We start from the raw sequence: 21567 nt of genomic DNA on the forward strand, positions 1-21567 counted from the left end.
TAAAATATAGGATTTTTACTCTTTCGTTATTGCACATCAAATTCAACAAAGCGCTTCTAGGTTATACGTATTCCATTTCCTCCGAAATTTTAATATTGTCTACGTTAATCAACTATCTTTCGCATGAATTAAAAATATTTTAATTTTTATGACGTCATCATGTCTAAAAACGTAAATAACGTGGGTCACTTATTTTCATCTTTACAGTAAATTTCAATCTGTTATAGCTCGTCAGAATAAAAAGTGATAATCATGATTAAAACGTTTTCTGAAAGCTATTGGATTGTAGATACGAATTGATGTGAATATTTTGCCAATCAGATGTTGTGGCGTCATCATATGGCCAGTTGAATTCAAAAAGTCATATTTTCATCTCTTGCGTAAAAGTTCATTGCGTTTAAACGAGAGCGCATCTCACTTTTACGTGCCCAAAATTCTTCAAATTTGTTTTAATGTAAATTTTTAGATAATTATCTTCTAAAATTGTTATCTTTATATGTCAATTTGATGACGTCATCGTGTTAAAAATTGGATTTAAAAGATGGGTCTCGTAATTTTGTCTATGCTACACTGTATATAACATATACAGTTTATTCTGTAAAATACTGTAATATGGTGTATGCTACATAATAGGTACAATTCAGCACTGTAAACATATTTATTTCATGTCATAGGATGGCATATTAATTGTCGAGGTTCATATAGTTAAGTATGTGCATGTTGCGTTTGCGTGGATAACCCGAACTCGTCAAAGTGACGAGTTCAAATCTAGTTAACACTACAGACTGTTTCATGAGAGAGATAAAATACCTCCTCAATCTTCAGGTGTTAGGCTCTGAGTAAAGTAATTAGAAGTACAATGATCAGGAAGAGACTGTTTATAGTTAATACTGTATATGCAAGCGACAGAACAATAGTTGTATATTCGACTGTTCTATTTATCTATAGGTGTCTTTAATTATTAATCTTTATATCTTAATAAGAATTTTCTTCTATGTCTGCATGTGCTAAATAATTTGTTTCTTTGATTAAGAGAGCAAATATCAGGCTTATATATAATGAAATATTTCTCTTGCAGACATAGGTTGCAGCGTTTACTTATATTGGAATAAGACTTACATTTGGCTAATACTCGCCATTTAATATTATATTTAATGTTGTCATCTTTAAGTTTCCAAACATGTTGGCTAAGCGCTGTACTATTTTGTTACTTTTCATTACGGAATGAGCTTGTATGCCCATTGTACACACAAGTATTGTCTGTCACTCCAGCATATGTTTCAACTTTGTTAGTGTCATTTCTTGTGACAGTGGCCTGGTATACTACACCACTTACTATGGATATATATATACTATGGATAGTCTAAATATATACTATGGATATGTTTAATGCAACATGATTAATGAAATGTTTGTTACAGTATGTAGGTACATTTATTACATAGGTCATGGGCAGCCTATTAGTGGCTATTTATTAATGAGCATCGTAATGAGATTAAACCAAGATTTAAAATAGTCTAATATCTAATAATACGGTATAGCCAAGTCATGCACACAACATAATGGTATGTTCAGGCATTACATTAAAAAAAGTGTGTATACCTAGGACCTGAACCAGGGGAAATGGTGTGCTGCGACATGCACCATTGCAAACACCTAAAGCAGACCAGGGTTGCATCTGTATTTCAGAAAAATTGTTAAATAAATCAGTGTTTTCAAGTAAGTCATTAAACGCATTTAAATAACTTTGTTTGTTTGTTTTAATATTTTGTGAATATATGTTTTATTGATAATTCATTTATTTTTCATTGTAATGTAACAAGTTTTTTTAACCACTTGTATGTACTTTTATTTGTTTGCACATCAGTAAAGAATTGTGCCTCTGCTGCAAAAGTCGAGAAACAATAAAATTATTATTATTAAGTCCGGTTATTCATGTTCTAAACATTGTTATTATGTTACTTGATACTAAATGAATTCCATCTATATAGCATTGTGCTTTTACATTTTTAAAACTATTTATTTAATGGTATTATTGTTCCTAATATGTATATAGATAAGATTAATTAATTATTAAAATATCCAACGGAAAGAGAAGGAATTGTTAGTGCAGTATGGTGAGATACACAGCGTCTGTGAGGTTGCCTCAATCTCGGTCTACCTGAACCTCCCACAAGGTCCCAGGAGGCCTAGCTTTTTACAATGTACAAAGACATTGATATATTTATTAACAGATTCACATAAAATTGAGCTCAAGTGGGAAAAACGATATCCTCACAACAACATTTTGTAAATTAGATATTTTATAGGAAGTAATGAGAAAACTATAAAAACAGTCAATTAATATGTGAGGTAAAATGTTGATTATGTTTATGGTATTGTAATAAATATATATAAATATTGTGTTAATAATTTTTTAACATTTTTGGAATGTAATACTCCCAATGAAACTCTCCCAAAACCACGCTCTCCTTGATGTTAAAAAGATCCCGATTAAAATACATTCTGAATACCAGAAAGGTGTATGGTATTGTGAGAGTTGACTGTATTTATTCTTAAAATGAGTAGTTTTTATGAAAATATATTTAAAAATTTGATTGAAAATTGATTACTGACCTTTATCCGATACGTGCCAATGTACTTATTGTGAGTATAGTTTGCTGTGATTACCGTTAACGTTTTATTATTGACAACAACTTCTTTTGCAAGACTGCTTCTCTATAAATAAATAGAATATTCTGTGATGTCTCACAACCTACTGAATTGGACACAGGTATGGACAACGCGCATTCAGTAACACAGAGGCCTGAGGCCCCTTGCAATTATAAACCTAAAGTGGCCTTCAATGCTGGAGACCATGTGCGTTTCCAGCCATTTTCACCATATTTTAATGCCTGTTTTTTTCTTTTCAGGGGCCCCCATAAGCTTCGGGGCCTCTAGGTTTAGCCAGTGGGCGCTCATTCATAGCCGTTATGGCACTGTGCACATTTCATAATGAGTAATTTTGCGTCGCAACCCAGTGCTCATTCGTCTGTTCCAGACAGAGGTCAAGACTACCAGGGTAACCTCCATATTCTTCCAAAACAGGGTTTAATAAAGTGTGCACAAAGCCATCCAAGTCTTTATTGGAGAAGCCTAATTGTATTTAAGTAAATTAGGTATTTGGAAAAATCTGGAATAAAACATTGTGCTCTATACTAGCTAGAAAACAGCTCCAAAAGGATCTACAACATATTTGGAGCAGTCAGCTGCATATCTTGGAACTCAGATGAACAAAAGTGCCTCAATTTACTCAGCAAATTATCAAAAGTAGCTGGGGGTTGACTGATACCTAAGAAAGGGCTTATATCAAGGAGTGGACTGATACCTAAGAAAGGGCTAATTATACCAAGGAGTGGACTGATACCTAAGAAAGGACTTATACCAAGGAGTGGACTGATACCTAAGGAAGGACTTATACCAAGGGGTGGACTGATACCTGAGGAAGGGCTTATACCAAGGGGTTGACTGATACCTAAGAAAGGGCTTATATCAAGGAGTGGACTGATACCTAAGAAAGGGCTAATTATACCAAGGAGTGGACTGATACCTAAGAAAGGGCTAATTATACCAAGGAGTGGACTGATACCTAAGAAAGGACTTATACCAAGGAGTGGACTGATACCTAAGGAAGGGCTTATACCAAGGGGTGGACTGATACCTGAGGAAGGGCTGATACCAAGGGGTTGACTGATACCTAAGAAAGAGCTTATACCAAGGAGTGGACTGATACCTCAGGAAGGGCTTATACCAAGGAGTGGACTGATACCTATAAAGGAAGGGCTTATACCAAGGAGTGGACTGATACCTAAGAAAGGGCTTATACCAAGGGGTGGACTGCTACCTAAGGAAGGGCTTATACCAAGGGGTGGACTGATACCTTAGGAAGGGCTTATACCAAGGAGTGGACTGATACCTTAGGAAGGGCTTATACCAAGGGGTGGACTGATACCTTAGGAAGGGCTTATACCAAGGCGTGGACTGATACCTATAAAGGAAGGGCTTATACCAAGGGGTGGATTGATACCTAAGGAAGGGCTTATACCAAGGGGTGGACTGATACCTAAGGAAGGGCTTATACCAAGGAGTGGACTGATACCTATAAAGGAAGGGCTTATACCAAGGGATGGACTGCTACCTAAGGAAGGGCTTATACCAAGGGGTGGACTGATACCTTAGGAAGGGCTTATACTAAGGAGTGGACTGATACCTTAGGAAGGGCTTATACCAAGGGGTGGACTGATACCTAAAGAAGGGCTTATACCAAGGGGTGGACTGATACCTAAGGAAGGGCTTATACCAAGGGGTGGACTGATACTTAAGGAAGGGCTTATCCAAGGGGTGGACTGATACCTAAGGAAGGGCTTATACCAAGGGGTGGACTGATACCTAAAGAAGGGCTTATACCAAGTGGTGGATTTATACCTAAGGAAGGGCTTATACCAAGGGGTGGACTGATACCTAAGAAAGGGCTTATACCAAGGGGTGGACTGCTACCTAAGGAAGGGCTTATACCAAGGGGTGGACTGCTACCTAAGGAAGGGCTTATACCAAGGGGTGGATTGATACCTAAAGAAGGGCTTATACCAAGGGGTGGACTGATACCTAAAGAAGGGCTTATACCAAGGGGTGGACTGATACCTATAAAGGAAGGGTTTATACCAAGGGGTTGACTGATACCTAAGAAAGGGCTTATACCAAGGAGTGGACGGATACCTAAAGAAGGGCTTATACCAAGGGGTGGACTGATACCTATAAAGGAAGGGTTTATACCAAGGGGTGGACTGATACCTAAGAAAGGGCTTATACCAAGGGGTGGACTGCTACCTAAGGAAGGGCTTATACCAAGGGGTGGACTGATACCTAAGGAAGGGCTTATACCAAGGAGTGGACTGATACCTTAAGAAGGGCTTATACCAAGGGGTGGACTGATACCTAAGGAAGGGCTTATACCAAGGGGTGGACTGATACTTAAGGAAGGGCTTATCCAAGGGGTGGACTGATACCTAAGAAAGGGCTTATACCAAGGGGTGGACTGCTACCTAAGGAAGGGCTTATACCAAGGAATGGACTGATACCTTAGGAAGGGCTTATACCAAGGAGTGGACTGATACCTTAAGAAGGGCTTATACCAAGGAGTGGACTGATACCTATAAAGGAAGGGCTTATACCAAGGGGTGGACTGCTACCTAAGGAAGGGCTTATACCAAGGGGTTGACTGATACCTAAAGAAGGGGCTTATACCAAGGAGTGGACTGATACCTAAGGAAGGGCTTATACCAAGGGGTGGACTGATACCTAAAGAAGGGCTTATACCAAGGGGTGGACTGATACCTAAGGAAGAGCTTATACCAAGGGGTGGACTGATACTTAAGGAATTGGGCTTATCCAAGGGGTGGAATGATACCTAAAGAAGGGCTTATACCAAGGGGTGGATTGATACCTAAGGAAGGGCTTATACCAAGGGGTGGACTGATACCTTAGGAAGGGCTTATACCAAGGGGTGGACTGATACCTAAGGAAGGGCTTATACCAAGGGGTGGACTGATACCTAAGGAAGGGCTTATACCAAGGGGTGGACTGATACCTAAGGAAGAGCTTATACCAAGGGGTGGACTGATACTTAAGGAATTGGGCTTATCCAAGGGGTGGAATGATACCTAAAGAAGGGCTTATACCAAGGGGTGGATTGATACCTAAGGAATGGCTTATACCAAGGGGTGGACTGATACTTAAGGAAGGGCTTATACCAAGGGGTGGACTGATACCTAAAGAAGGGCTTATACCAAGGGGTGGATTGATACCTAAGGAAGGGCTTATACCAAGGGGTGGACTGATACCTAAAGAAGGGCTTATACCAAGGGGTGGACTGATACTATAAGGAAGGGCTTATACCAAGGGGTGGACTGATACCTAAAGAAGGGCTTATACCAAGGGGTGGATTGATACCTAAGGAAGGGCTTATACCAAGGGGTGGACTGATACCTAAAGAAGGGCTTATACCAAGGGGTGGATTGATACCTAAGGAAGTAATTATACCAAGGGGTGGACTGATACCTAAGGAAGGGCTTATACCAAAAATATCTGGCCACTGCACTTTATGTCAGAGTGGTGAAATAGAAAATGTACAACATTTTTTATTTAATTGCCAAGCTTTTAATGCTATAAGGGAGATCCAATTAGTGAAGCTAAATAATGACCTTGAAAATTTGGATGAGTCTGCAACATGGGAACATTTTATAAATGCTGATGTTAATGAAAAAACTACTATAGTTTTAGAGGGGATATTAACTTGGATCCTATAGTAAAGCTGTCTTGACAGCATTTGACAAGTACTGTAAGAATTTTCTTAAAGTTGCCTGGAAAAAAAGATACAAGTTAAAAAAGAGCTAATTTGCATCGTTGCTTTATAATTTTGTTTATTAATTTTCGCTATTATTGTATTTAATGTTGCAGAGAAAGATTACTATTTGTGTTTACTGTATTCGTTGATTTTAAATGTTTATTTTCTTATGTTCAACTTAATACTTTAATTTGTTAATTTTTACAAATGCTAAGTTTAGGTTTATTTTAGGCCTTTCATATTATTAATTATTTTATCACTGTAAACAACACTTAACTGTTACATGGAGGTTTCTTCTTAAAAATTTATATTCATTATAACTCTCAAAACATAAATCATGATTGTTCTAAGATAAAAATGTTAATAAAATACTAAAAATAAGACTAAGGTATAAAAATAATTAGGAAAACATAAATAATAATAAAAATAGTACCACTGTAAATAAATTACAAACCACGATTAACGTTCATAATAATAATACAGTATTAACAAGAACATAAATAATAAAATAATAATAAATAATATAAAAGATTATAAATTAAATAATATCCTCAATAATAGCCTAATAAAATTTCTTTAAACAATAATTAATAACTTTGGTAATAATAATAAATAAATATACTTATAGGCCTATACTCCATCAAAAGTTAAGTGTTGTACTTTTTCACTATTGTATAATTCATTTCCTTTTCTTTTTTTGTCTTTAAACTTATGAACGCACCGTCATAAAATGTGTGCCGCTGTTCTAAAAGCGTCTGTTCAATAAAGTTATTTATATTTATTTATACCAAGGGGTAGACTGATACCTAAGGAAGGGCTTATACCTGTTTCATCAGTACATTATTAACATTTTATGTTTATTAATACTTACATACTCTTGACTTGAACATTCATCACCATATTCTTTACAAACAAATAACAAATATTTATTAAATCTGCAAGACGACGGCGCAACTGAAAACTGTACAATGAATCCAGCATACAGAGGTGTTACATCAACATACTCGGCTTTCCAATACACGTAATCATCATCTAGAAAAAGTACAAAAAGTAAATCCAACATATGCAAAATGTTCATTCCTGAATTGTGGGAAATTTTAAGCAGTTAAAGTGTACACAAATGGTATATGTTGTAACACATTACGTAAACAACCCACTTCCATCTGGTACTCCAAATTGATTTTCATTTAACATACCTCTTTCACATGTTATCAGATCCGCTACTGGGATGCCTGTAAAAAAAGTAAAGTAAGTAAAACAGTTGTAAAATAAAGGATTTTTCTATTGGCTACATGCTGCACCAACATTATGTACATGTTATGTATAATACCATAGGCACAAATCTTAATTGTTTTTGCTTAACATGAGTTGAGCTTGGTAGGCATTAGGGAGCTAAGAACCAGTTAGTTTAGGTCATTTAATTGTTGGACCTAGAAATCACTAAAACTGTGTTGAGGTGAAAAAAGTGAAAGCATCATATTATACGTATTGTTTATATTTTATTTTGATCTTTGAATTAACAATGTCGATAAAACTGAATATATATCCAAACTTTTTGAGGGGTTTTATTCAGACAAGTTTTTTACTTCTAAACTAGATCCTAACCAAAAAAGGGGGGAAAATGTTAACATGTTGAATATTTATGTTACATGTATTATACTTGTTTTTTCTTCTTGGTTAAATAAATTTTACGAAACGAAACTAAACAAAATAAAACAATTCTCTGATGATGTATTTAGGCCGCCAGTCGTCAAAAATTAAAAGCTGCCCACCATTAATCAAACTGTTAACTTACCAGGTACTCTAACGGTTGCATTCCACTGTTTAGTATTCAGATTTTGTTTTAGTGGGGTGGCATACGCTTCCATGTATAAAGATCTCTTCGGTTTTAAGTCATAAAAACAATCGTACTCAAATACTATCTACCGAATCAATCAATATCAATATTTTGAATTTATAATTGTCCAAAAAAAAAAGTTTCAAAGAGAAAGCAAGTGAAAGAAAAGTTATCATCATCGTCACTTATCGTCACTGCTGTCATCATTGTCATTGTCATCGTCACTGTTGTCATCATCGTCGTCATCATCGTCGTTGTCATCTTCACTGTTGTCATCATCATCGTTGTCATCGTCGCTGTGGCATCGTCGTCGATGATGTCATCGTCGTAGTTGTCATCGTCGCTGTTGTCCTCGTCGATGTTGTCATCATTGTCGTTGTCATCGTCGCTGTTGTCATCATCGTCATCTGTCACGCTTGAGTAGACACTGTATTCATTATTCGTTTCAATGTCTCTCTAAAAATTAAAGAATTGGCAGGTATGAATGAAATTTACAGTTTTGATAAATGGGTGCTGGCCCTACCTGTCTGTTTCCCTCGAATGATAGGTGACTAATGCCTTTTTCAGAGAAGCTTAAATGATGGCATTCCCCCCTATTATTATCATAGTTAAACAAGAATATAATTATTCCTTTTAACTTCCAATGGTAGTCTGAAAAAAAAGAGTATTTTCATAAAATTAAAAAAGGTTGGATAAAAAGGAACATGAATATTCATAAAGTAATGTATTAACAGTAGAACCCCTCATTTGCGATGCCTCTCCCTATTTATGCAACGTCCCTCCCTATTTATGAAACGTCCCTCCCTATTTATGCAACGCACCTCCCTATTTATGCAAGGTCCCTCCCTATTTATGCAAGGTCCCTCCCTATTAATGCAACGCACCTCCCTATTTATGCAACGTACCTCCCTATTTATGCAACGTCCCTCCCTATTTATGCAACGTCCTTCCCTATATATGCAACGCACCTCCCTATTTATGCAAGGTCCCTCCCTATTTATGCAAGGTCCCTCCCTATTAATGCAACGCACCTCCCTATATATGCAACGCAGCTCCCTATTTATGCAACGCATCTCCCTATTTTATGCAACGCAGCTCCCTATTTATGCAACGCACCTCCCTATTTTATGCAACGCACCTCCCTATTTATGCAACGTCCCTCCCTATTTATGCAACGCCCCTCCCTATTTATGCAACATCCCTCCCTATTTATGCAACGCCCCTCCCTATTTATGCAAGGTCCCTCCCTATTTATGCAAGGTCCCTCCCTATTTATGCAAGGTCCCTCCCTATTTATGCAACGCACCTCGCCATTTATGCAACATCCCTCCCTATTTATGCAACGTCCCTCCCTATTTATGCAACGTCCCTCCCTATTTATGCAACGTCCCTCCCTATTTATGCAACGCACCTCGCCATTTATGCAACATCCCTCCCTATTTATGCAACGCACCTCCCTATTTATGCAACTTATCAAGGGGACACTTGCCTGTGAAACAAAAAGAAGAAAGAATATATGTTTAAGCACTACAGACAACCCCTATTCAGAGGACACTTTTACAGTATTAGGGGACAACTTTCTGGACCCCTATTCAGAGGACACTCTTATTAAGGGGACAATTTTCTGGACCCCTATTCAGAGGACACTCCTATTAAGGGTAATTTACTGGGTCCTGAAGGTGCTCTTGCTTGCCTTACCATCACGTAAAATCTTTATTTTAATCTTCAGATTGTATTTTCTATTCGTCAGGTTCTTTATCCATTCAAGTTCAATATTTGAATCCGATAAGGCTTTTGCGTAGCAATCATTCTCAGATTCAGTACAATCTCCATATGGAATATTCCCATAACAATTAACTAATAAAAACAAAACAAAAAGAAATTAATACATACTGTATCCTGATATCACAACACATTCAATAAAATGAATGAAACCTGTAAAGGAGTACTAAGATACATTCAACAAATAATTTAACACTACTCGTTTCAATTTAGTTTTTGTTTATGACTGACGTCTGTCGCAATTAGTTTTATATTCATCTGAATGATGGATGAAACTAAGCCAGGACTGGTTAAAGCACTTTGGTCGATCCTAACATTGATCAAAGGCTTTCCTCGGCCAGTGTCCACCAACCAGAGGAAAGACATGGGCCAATACGTCTGAGGCAGATGCAGGGGCTGCCATTGCTATTGGAACAGAGTAGTGTTGTTCAAAATACCATGACAAATGACAGTTGGACGTGCAATTACACAAGCGATTTGACCAATGAAGATGTCAAATAATCCATTTCTTGTGGTTGATCAAATCACTTACCTTGCGTCCAAGCATTATTAAGGTCATTGGTCAGATTCCAGACATCCTCTACTTTACCTTATTTCCTTTTTTAGAAACACATGGCATACTTTAAACTTTAATTTATCTATGACAAAGACCAAGATTTATAACTTACAACCATTATACTTTGTTGCTGTGCATTCTTCATATTTTGTCTAGAATAAAAAAGAAAAATGTCTTTCAAGAAAAAGCGTCATCCAATATAAACAGTTAGAGGGCTTCTTCTTGGATAAGTGCTGGGCAAAACTATAGGCATGTTTTGGAATAAACTTCCAACATAATAGGGATACTGTAGCACCAGGCTAGTAGAACTAACAAGTTTATATGGCATGATTTCTACACAGGCATACAGTGACTACGTCTGGTGTCCAAGAAATTTGGGCCAATTGGATTGGTCAACCACTCACTCAACTGCCCGTCTGGTGAACTGCCTGTCAAGCCTAATAACATCAATGTGTATTTGACAATTTTTTGTGGTGTAATTTGTGAACGATGTCGGCACACCTACACAATTTCCACACAATTAAAAATACATTTGACATTTATATCAAAATCTAGAATTTTGATAAAATACTGTAGCTCAACAAAATTATCATACAGTAGTTATGAATTCCTAGAAGTTTTAATCCGTCAATTTGATATAAAAAACATACAAAATATTTTAATTAAAAATAATAGTAATGGGAAGCAGCATTTATTGGGGAGGGGGAGAGATCTGTAATACAATCAAATGTAATCTTTATAAATTTGTCTATTATTTAAAATGTCAGCAGTTTACCCCGTGTAAAACGGGGTATTGAAATTAGAAGAACTATAACAATTTTGATCGTACGATTAATCGGGAAACCACCTTACGACGTTACATAACTATTTCAACTAATTTATAGTACAAATAATTGCAATACAGGCCTCATACGAAATCAATTCAATTTTAAAAACAAAACTGTTATACAACGTTTCTAATATAATCAATTCTTCTTTATAAACAAAGCTAAAACAAGAATAATTATAATCTATCTATTGGAATGAATGAGAATAGATCGCGTGCATGGTTTTTCTTTAATAGGGATAAAGATGTAGTTACAAATTGATTTATGTTCATTAACAATTAGAGTTTTCTTTGACAGGAAGTTGCCTGAGTTACTAGGAATTACATTATTAATTTTATTTCCCAGCAGCTTACTCTTTAGCATAGTCCTCTTAACCCATACTCTGTCAAATTTTTAATTGAGAACAATTACAATTGGTTTCATTTTTGTTTTAATTATGGATGTAAAACAAGACTATAAAAACAGTGGTTAAGCTTAGTTCCCCCTAGACGCAACCCAAGGATGTACAGTACACTACACCCATGCACAAAATATACGCAAAATACAATGATGTACGCGCAACCCAGGGATGTAAGCACAGCACAAGGACAAGGACATACGCGCAACATAAGACTGTACGTACAGCGCAAGGAAGTAAGTGCAGCGCAAGGATGTACGCACATTGCAAGGGCCTATGCACAGCACAATGATGTACATACAACGCAAGTGGCACATCAAAGGTGTAGATTTATAATTATACTATGGGGTGTGTTGGTCAGACAACCTTTTATACCCGCGTTACAGTATTATTAATTATGCCCTTGGTAACAAATTTATATTTTAAGATCATAAATGTCTGTACATACATAGACAAAAAACCATGTTAAAATGTTCAACATGGTTGAGTTTTTATGATGGCTGTGGTTTTCTTCAGACGGTAATGAAAAATTACGCGTTCTCATAAACTAATTTTTTATTGTTTTTATATTCACCATACTGTAAATTTACTTTTGTTTCTCTGAATATTACAATGACTGAACAATCTGCTGTCCAGGTAAGTTCAGTCCTTAATCAAATTTCAAGGGAAAAAAACCCAATAAAAATTCATTGCTTATAAAAACAAACACATTTTCACTTCTAATTTCAAATCTCTAATTACTGTACTTTGCGCCATTCTTTGAAACTGCTGCTATGTTAAGTTTAAGGTCACTTTCAGGTCAACTGCCATTTCAAGCTTCAATTTTTCAAGTACTTAATATAATCATTCAACTAAAACCTACCCTATAGCCAGGATTTTTATAGAAGGGTTTTTTTTCTTTTAAATAAAAAAATGGGTACAAAATCATTGTATCACCCTCTTCCCTGGCTACAGGCCTATTTACTATCAATGCCTCTGGATAGGGGTTGGAATCATTGTATCACTCCCCTTCCCTGGCTACAGACTTAGCAACTTTGTCTGCAAGAATAATCTTTTACAAGAAATATTGTAATAAATACAGCGTTTGAATAATAAAAAACGTAACTATTATTAATGTTGAAATTCATCATTTTGCATTTTTCTGAATTTAGAAACAAGTTCAATATTAATGTTACACATAAATGATGATAATACTATGTTGTAATCTAATGAGTGCTTAAGGCACCAATCTTGTGAAGCCAGATGATATTTTAGGCCTAAAATGATAAGTTTTGTGCTATATTTAGTTGTAGGTAGATATAATTGAGACATAGTCTACGATATTATTAATTGTAGTCTGGCAATCGTGTGAATGGACAACGTTTAATAAAGTCTTTTCTATTTTTTGTCTATGTTAAAAATGGAAAGGTGATCAGTTTGAATCTTAATGTAAAAAATATACTTGAACTTGAGAGATAAGTACGATCTAAAATGAGGTACAGATACAACCCCTATTTAGGGGACACCACCTCTATTAAAGGAACACCACCTCTATTAAGGGGACATCACCTCTATTAAGGGAACACCACCTCTATTAAAGGAACACCACCTCTATTAAGGGGACACCACCTCTATTAAAGATGTATTGTCTCCCTGAACAAATAATTCTTAAAACATTTTTTTTTTAATATTTCATTTTAATGTAACATAATAGTTATCCACTTTGACCAAAAATTGGATCTAAAGAAAATGTATTTACCTGAAAAAAATGTGATTTAAAGCAAAAAATGGTCAAATTGGCTGCCAGCCAATGGATTTTTGGTTGAATTCAACCATTTATTTTGTCATTTTATAAGTGAAAACATTATTTTTTTTCATTTTTTTTTTCTATGGAAGTGATTACCTATATTAAAACTACAAAATAAAATATTCAAAATCTGATTTAATTAATCTTCATTTTTCATGATTTTGGGTGAACAATACATCTTTAAGGGAACACCACCTCTATTAAGGGAACACCACCTCTATTAAGGGACACCACCTCTATTAAGGGGACACCACCTCTATTAAGGGGACACCACCTCTATTAAGGGAACACTTCCTGAAGGTGTTCCTTTTAGGGGTTCTGCTGTAATTGTTGAAACCAGTTCTTAATTCTAGCCTCAGAAAGAGTAATGGATAAGAAGATGTTTTTCACTAGGTGAATATATTTTTAACATGAAATTGAATGTGAATATCTCCACATCTGAACTGCAACTAGGATAGTGGTAAAGCTGCACTATACGAAATAAATCATTATAAAGACAAAACAGCTTCTATAATTAAAGAGCTTTAGTAAACACATTGAAAAATGATGATTTTGCTCTAACCTTTCTAGACATTCTAATCCTATACTTTATAACACAATAAATTGATGATTATTTTTACAGCCACATCCTACGCACAAATAGTTTAAGTGCATCTCTCATGTTATTCCTCATGCAGTATTTAAATAGTGAAAAACAAACTGAAGTAGTATACAATAATAATAATTAATATACAAAACATAAGAAAAATACAATTTAACAGTAGAGAACCCCTATTAAGGAGGCACATTCAGGACCAAAATAGTGCCCCCTTAATTTGGGTTGGCCGTAGTGTACATATTTCCACTCGTCCATTGTACAGAGTACCCATAACAGGGGTGTCCCCTGAATTAAGACGTCCCAATGAAGGAGTTTTACTGAAATTATAAATTTTACAATATCAAATTCATGGAAAAAATGAATGATGATTATATATTGTACATTTATCCCCATACGCTAAATTAATTCGCATCATCAAATCATAACTGTAAACAAACTGCACCCTAAAAAATCCTGGTTTATTCTGTCAAATGTATGCCGTGCCCTACCTAATGTGAAACCATTATTGCTACTGTCAAAGGAAAATAACGAATTACACATTCTTCTCATTTTTTTATTATTTATAGTCATAAAACTCTTTAAAAATGGCAAACAAATTGGTCCTAAAATGGCCATAATTAGAAAATTTAGATCTTTTATTAATAATATAGCATTGCATCCTGTTTTTGAACAACGTTGAATAGTTTTAAGTACAGCTTGCTGCCAACAACCTGTTGTGTAACACTTAATACACCAACGATTACATTATTAAATCACAAAACACCTTTACAATTTGTTCACAATAAACTTCAAAAGACAAAATCTGGTTATCATATCTTAAGCATACAAAAGTTGTACAAAATGTTTTGTGATGATTTGATCCTAAAACATCCTGCTAAAAGGCTTGTTGCATTCAACATAAAAGGTTTAAAGATCAAAATATTTGCAACCTAATAACCTGTTGTGTTCCAACAATGCGTTTTATATTCTCAATAATTATCAAGGTCTTCTTGCTAACCTACTGTATTTACTCTAAAATATTTTTGACAATAATGAAAACAAATTTTAAAAATGTAAAGCTTTATGTAACACTTTTAGACATTTTTTTGCACTGAAACTATGATTATGTTAACAAGTACGTACCGTAGTATCTATCATCATTCAGTAAATACTGGTACTTCTTTTTTTTTATTAAATAACAAAGAAATTAATTAAATCCACACAAACCTTAAAACGAAACGAGAAAATAAGTGATTGAATTCAGAATTACATTATGTGAATATTTTTAACAGCTGTATAATTTTCAAATAATTCTGATTACATTACTTTAAGTATGTCATCTATTTATAGACTTAATGTTTTAACATAATCATGATTAAGGAGAGTTCACATTGCAAAATCTTGCATATTCCAACAAAATAAAAATCTAGAAAAGGGTGTTCTAAAAATATTAATATTATAAATTTTACTTTATTTACCTACATAGGCTATATTTATTTATGTAAGATATGACCAAAGTAAATTATTGGTAAGTGACATCATACAGAACTAATGTACTCATCGGCCCAATTATTGTGGGTTTGCAGAAACCATCGATACCATCTCCCGTAGTAATTATTAATAATATACCCAAGATTCTTCAGTTTTGGATAGATTAGATGTATGTCAAAAAGACTTCATAGTATGATAGAGGCTAGGTGACTACTCAATGCCAGGAGTCACTACTATACACAGTATTCATAACTCAAGACAAAGCCACTGTTATCATAGTTTATCTCCTGTTTTCCACTTCCTTTCTAACCCCACTTGCTTACTTTGATACAATCTACTCATTTATCTAACTGTTACATGATGTAATGTAACGAGGTGATGTAGAAAAAAAAAACTAGGTACAGGTTCTTAACTTCACAAGTAATGCAGAACCAAAAATATACAATAACCATTGAATTTACAAATCATGATGATGATCATCATCATCATCATCATGATAATAATGATGATGATATGATGATAGTGATGAGGATGATGATGATAATGATAATGATGATTAAGCAAGCCGACAAACTAAATACCCATAGATCATAACAGGCCATGTGAAGCAATTCAAGTTGTAAATTCCTAAAATGAATTAAGTTTGTTTGTTGTTAATTACCCATAATCCTTCTCTCATCGCTTGTTACCATAGAGACTCCTAAGTCGCAAACAACGAGTAATAAATGATTTTACTTTGATATTGGACACTTGATCTATCGTACTCACTCTCACGCTGTTTAAATGAAGAATTAATTATAAGAACCAAAGGAAATGAAAATGCCGTGGCCATCGATGGAATATTTATAGAGTCACGTTGAGATAATTTACAACATGATGCTGATGTGATTCTTAGAATAGAATAGAAACAATGATATATCACACATAGGCTAGTTAATACACAAGTTAAGACAGCAGATCAATACAGATAATAGTCATTAAAAATGCTTAAATCTATCTATTTTTAACATGTTTATTCAGCTATCTGATAGCTTCCTGCCCTAATGGAACGAATAATAACCATATTGTGAACAAAGATTTGATATCTTTGTTATTATACTGTATATTATATGTTATTAAGTTCAACAAAAATTGTTAGTTTTTTGTTGTCTGCTTTGCAATAATAGGCTATTAGCGCTTTGAATGGTAAAGAATGCCGTATGAAAACAAATTAATGTTGCCAGTAACAATTTGTAACATTCTAGTGACAAGCTTACTCTTATTAAACTCTAAATCTTTACTGAATTCCAGTTAGTTTTAAAAAAGACCATCTCAACCATTATTACAGGGAACATGGTGCTGCAAAAAATGTAGTAACAGTTTAAAGCTCTGTCTAAACTATCAAACTTTGTGTGACAAAAAAATATGATGTGCCCATACGGACAACATGATGATGCTACCATAATTGGGTATATCACTACCATAATTGGGTATATCACAGCCATAATTGGGTATATCACAGCCATAATTGGGTATATCACTACCATAATTGGGTATATCACTACAATAATTGGGTATATCACTACCATATTTGGGGCCATCACACTTTTTTTGTCAAACTAGTTTGATAGTGTAGACAGAGCCTTTAAACTAATGAGATGACAAATTCATTTATTAATTATTTCCTCAATTCAACTTTTCAAATGAAATGAAAATGTTTACATATTACCACCACCCCTTTAGCTGCACACGTCACTGTAACAAAGCACAGGATGTGTTCATTTAAGAAATCAGGACGTATTAAGTAAGGTAGCTATAAGTACTTAGTAACAAGCTATAAGTACTTAGTAACATCATCTTCAGATATTTTAATGTTTTTGTTTATACACGACTCTTCAGATTTCTTGGTTATGTAATAAATCAATTTATTTTCTGAAGTGTAATTGCAAATGTTCCGGATATGTCTGTCTAAAGTAATACTGTAGTAATATTAGTTCAAATATTTAATTTCATTTTATTATCATAGAAAGTCATTTAAACTACCCATGCCCATAGGCTATGTAGGCCTTTTTAAAAACAAAAATTCTATAACATAAAACGTCAATTAATTCTCTGAAAATTGTGAAATTGCATATTGGTGGTAGATCTACTAAAAGATTGTTATACAAATAAAACTAAAACACACAAGATACCCATGATTGTCTACTTACACAAATAGGCCTTGCCTAGACCTAATAACAAATTATAATTAATAAAATAAAAGAAGAATATATTACAAAAAGCATTATAATTATACAGGCCTATAGGCTACTATTAATATTAATAATGATTTAATAAAAAAATAATATAAAATCAAATTTAAATATAATAAATCAATCGTTTTAATTGTTAAACTTAATCATCATTTATTAAAAACTAATCTACATTTCCTCTCTTTCACGTTTACAAAAAAATAGTTGGATAAAGTTAAGCCTAGGCCTAGATGACAGAAACTCAATTGAACAAGATCTCGACCCTCTCACCCCCATCCCATGCCGTGTGGTACCACAACACGGCATGATGATGGGGCTAATACAAGCCTAACCTTTTACCTTGTAATACTTTATGGATAATTCCAACGGAATCTTGTTTGCATTGTCCTTTTTGTGAAATCATTATTTTTTCCAAATCATTTATTTATTCATATCTCAGATGTACATAAACATACAAAAAAACTATTTAAATATTTCAAAAATACCACCCTTTTTTCAGCAGCAGGAGGATGATGCGAGTGAGAAAACCGGATGTGGAATTTGAAGGTCATACGCGCACGGTGTCGCGGACAACGGGAGCTTAGCGTAAGACGCGCTGACGCAATACTTTTTTGACCAATCACAAGCGACAATTCAGATAAGCACTGTATATGTTTAATACAAAGGCCGACTAAATACAGTAATACTAATATAATATAAATAGTAATATATATTTTGTTTTATTGATTATAATATGAATATATGTAATTTCCCTCTATTTGCCTATGCATTACCTAAAGACAGAATTGAGAAGAGCCGCACCGAGAAACTGCAAATTGATATGACAATATTATTTATTATTTATTAATGTCATGTTCAATGCGGCTCTTATAATAATCCGCTAAAAGATCCTGAATGGGGGAACAACAGTATGTCGGAAAAATCATTTGTTCAACTTCTGGCACTTGTCCACCCCCGTGTTTGCGATCCCGATTTGAAGTCACACTCACTTTTCAATTAAACATTCAGAAGTAGATATAGGACCCTACATTTCGGATAAACGTGTTTCCTTTTAGAAGAAGTGTGTTTAATTGTTATTATAGTAATAGTAGTGCCTAATTATAAATGAAGAGATCTTCCATAATTATGCCTAATAGTCTGAACAATGTTAAGTGTACAGGCTACTTACTTCACCATTTGTCGTATAAGGCCAGGAGCAATTATTGGAACAGCCAAGCGATACGGAAGTTGAATGAACACATCCTATCCAAAATAAAGACAAACAAAATACCACAAGTTTTACAAAACTATTAAGAAACATGATAGCGGCGCTAGGACGTACGTAGTACTGCTACTGATAATAATAGGTACTGATCATTTAAACCGCCGCCGTCGCAGTATCTACATCATTACCCTTATATCATTTAACCCACCAATCAGAACACTGTGAAGTCACGTGGTGATTTAATCCAGGTACGGTACTCTTTTTATGGACAAAAGAAGTACAATCCTTATGAATATATCGAAATATTGTGAATTATGTGTTTCCTTTCTCTTAGTACGCCTATTACATGCTTATCATGGGTGTGACAACATTAATGAAGTGTCTAGCCGGCCTCAAATGTTTATGCTGGTACATAACGCAGTCAATATTGATATCGACACACAAAAAACAATAATATATAAAGTTTGATTTCCACTAGGACGCAACGCAACGACGCATGGCGCGCAACGCAAGTGAGTTGGTCAATAACAAGCGACAGTTCGGGTAATCTATAATTGTGTGATTGGTCAAATCGGTGCGTCCAGTGGGAACCAATCCTCTTATCTCGGTTGCCATTAGGACGCAACGCAGCGACGTAACGCAGCGACGTAACGCAACGCAGGTCGACCCAACCCAAAGCATAAATGCTACAAAGTAATCTCTAGTGGAATCAGTAAGTCTACGAATTGATAATTTAAACAGAAAGGTAAATAAAAGACCTTTCCGCAGGATGCGTTTTGAAAAAGACTCCGCAATTGTCTATATTGTAACCTTGAATGTTGGTTTCTGTTTTTTTCTTTACCAACGATGATACCTTCTGATCGTACCTAGCCCAATTAATATAAAGGCGTATTGGCCTATCACCTCAGCAATATTGATGTACAATCGTTGAAGCATGCCTCGCAGCCGATAAAACTATTCAACTACTAAAAGGTTCCGTTGATACTACTGAAGCATACAAATGAAACTCTCTTTACAATCTTTATTAATCATATTGCATGCATTTCTGTAGAATTTTCGTAGAAAATACCGATAAAAAGTACTAATTAATCATACGGCACTAGCTATACAGAAGGTTATATTGTAGGTGGTGTTTATGTTTCTCTTATGCCCACTGAGATTATGGTCGCGTTGTGTTCAACCTTAAGATACATAATTATTATTTAACCACAGCTAAAGCGTGGTTCTCACTAGGACGCAACGCAAGGACGTACGCGCAACGCAAGCGAGTTTACCAATAACAAACCACTATTCGAATAATCCATCGCTTGTGATTGGTCAAATCATTTACGTTGCGTTACGTCCTTCCGTTGCGTCGCTTGTAGGAACTAAGTTTTAACGGAGCATTAAAATCTCCCCTCTCCTCCTTCCCAACACTATGCGATCACTGGTCTATTGATGACACGATTTGTTGATGATGTTGCAATTTTGATTTTTTTTAAATTTCAATTTGAATAATGATCAAGAGTGCACAGTGGGATCAAATGATAAAGAAACTGCAGCACCTGTGCCAGAGAGCCAACCCGGCTTATCTTAAGAACTGTCTTATGTATTCTCATGGAGTATAAGTGGTATATTTAATTTAACCATGGACTCGCTTATATGTGCCAGAGAGTCAACCCAACTTATCTTAAGAACATATCTTACGTTTAAGTGGTATATTGATTGGGTTTAGATATTCACGTTTGTCAATGAGGGACTGGGTTGACGAAACAAGTTAGCAATCAATTTAACCATGGTTACCAACTACTATCTCCGTTTCTTATGCAGAACATCATTTGAATAAAAGAACAAATCACACATCTACACATAATCAAACATCGTATACTCTATCTCTAACCATTTTTTCAATCTTCTATCGACTAAAGCCGAAGTATAGTCGTTATCTCGGGACCGTTCTATGGCCACCACCAGGTAGGCTTACTTCATTAAGGCTTCTATGAATGGATGTACTGGTTGGGAGCAGGAACGCTAGTAGACCAAACCCAGTACCGTTTTGATTACGATCAATCGGGAAATTACCTCACGACGTATAATAAGTACAACACGTTGAAAGTTGATTACATTGCCAGTAACTTGCCAAACTGACCGAACCGAAAAACACATAATGCATCGAAACTGTATCTTTGTTTGGATTAAACCTGAATTATTGTAAACAAATTATGTGTACTTAACAAATTGTTAGCGTTGTACTTAGCCCCACTCTCATATCAGCAAATGCTTTGTTGATAAAATATTATATTCTGCCTGTGTACTTTCAAAAGTTCGGGGATAAAAGGTCAGAATCGGTTATAAATCTGTAGCTTAAAACACAAGATTGATATCATAACAAAACCACCAACCGAAAGGTCCACTAATAATAACTTTAAATATTGTATGGGGAAAAATTATATAATTTATATAAAAAATATTGAATCGTTTCAAATAAAATGGCGTGTATATAATTTCTTTAATTTGC

General features: G+C 34.9%; 2 protein-coding genes across 2 annotated transcripts in view; both read right to left on the reverse strand.

Annotated features, from left to right (window-relative positions):
* Positions 1–7628, reverse strand: part of LOC144855576 (interleukin cytokine receptor-related protein 1-like) — a 74142-nt gene extending 66514 nt beyond the window's left edge. Inside the window, exons 1-3 of the mRNA XM_078713475.1 lie at positions 7579–7628; positions 7254–7414; positions 2617–2718 (exon numbers count right to left, since the gene is read on the reverse strand). The gene's annotated coding sequence lies outside the window, so the exon portion shown is untranslated. The remainder of the gene's footprint in view (positions 1–2616; positions 2719–7253; positions 7415–7578) is intronic.
* Positions 7629–8140: 512 nt separating this feature from the next.
* On the reverse strand, positions 8141–19228 carry LOC144855578 (uncharacterized). The gene is made up of 5 exons (XM_078713477.1): positions 19035–19228; positions 10670–10709; positions 9918–10076; positions 8743–8870; positions 8141–8304 (listed from the first exon to the last, which is right to left on the reverse strand). The coding sequence occupies exons 1-5, from the start codon at positions 19164–19166 to the stop codon at positions 8161–8163; spliced, it is 603 nt and encodes a 200-aa protein (XP_078569603.1). The 5' UTR covers positions 19167–19228; the 3' UTR covers positions 8141–8160.
* Between the last annotated feature and the right edge of the window lie 2339 nt (positions 19229–21567).

Source organism: Antedon bifida, chromosome 11 (assembly GCF_963402885.1).
Source record: "Antedon bifida chromosome 11, ecAntBifi1.1, whole genome shotgun sequence".
Taxonomy (NCBI): Eukaryota; Metazoa; Echinodermata; class Crinoidea; order Comatulida; family Antedonidae; genus Antedon; species Antedon bifida.

Bases quoted from the DNA above. Each gene is read 5' to 3' on its own strand.
- LOC144855578 (XM_078713477.1), bottom strand. From the start codon at position 19,166: ATGTTTCTTAATAGTTTTGTAAAACTTGTGGTATTTTGTTTGTCTTTA. The intron at 10,710-19,034 runs GTAAGTAGCCTG...TTTTTATTCTAG, and splicing joins CTTATACGACAAATGGTGAA to ACAAAATATGAAGAATGCAC. The intron at 10,077-10,669 runs GTAAGTTATAAA...TGTTTTTATTAG, and splicing joins AGCAACAAAGTATAATGGTT to TTAATTGTTATGGGAATATT.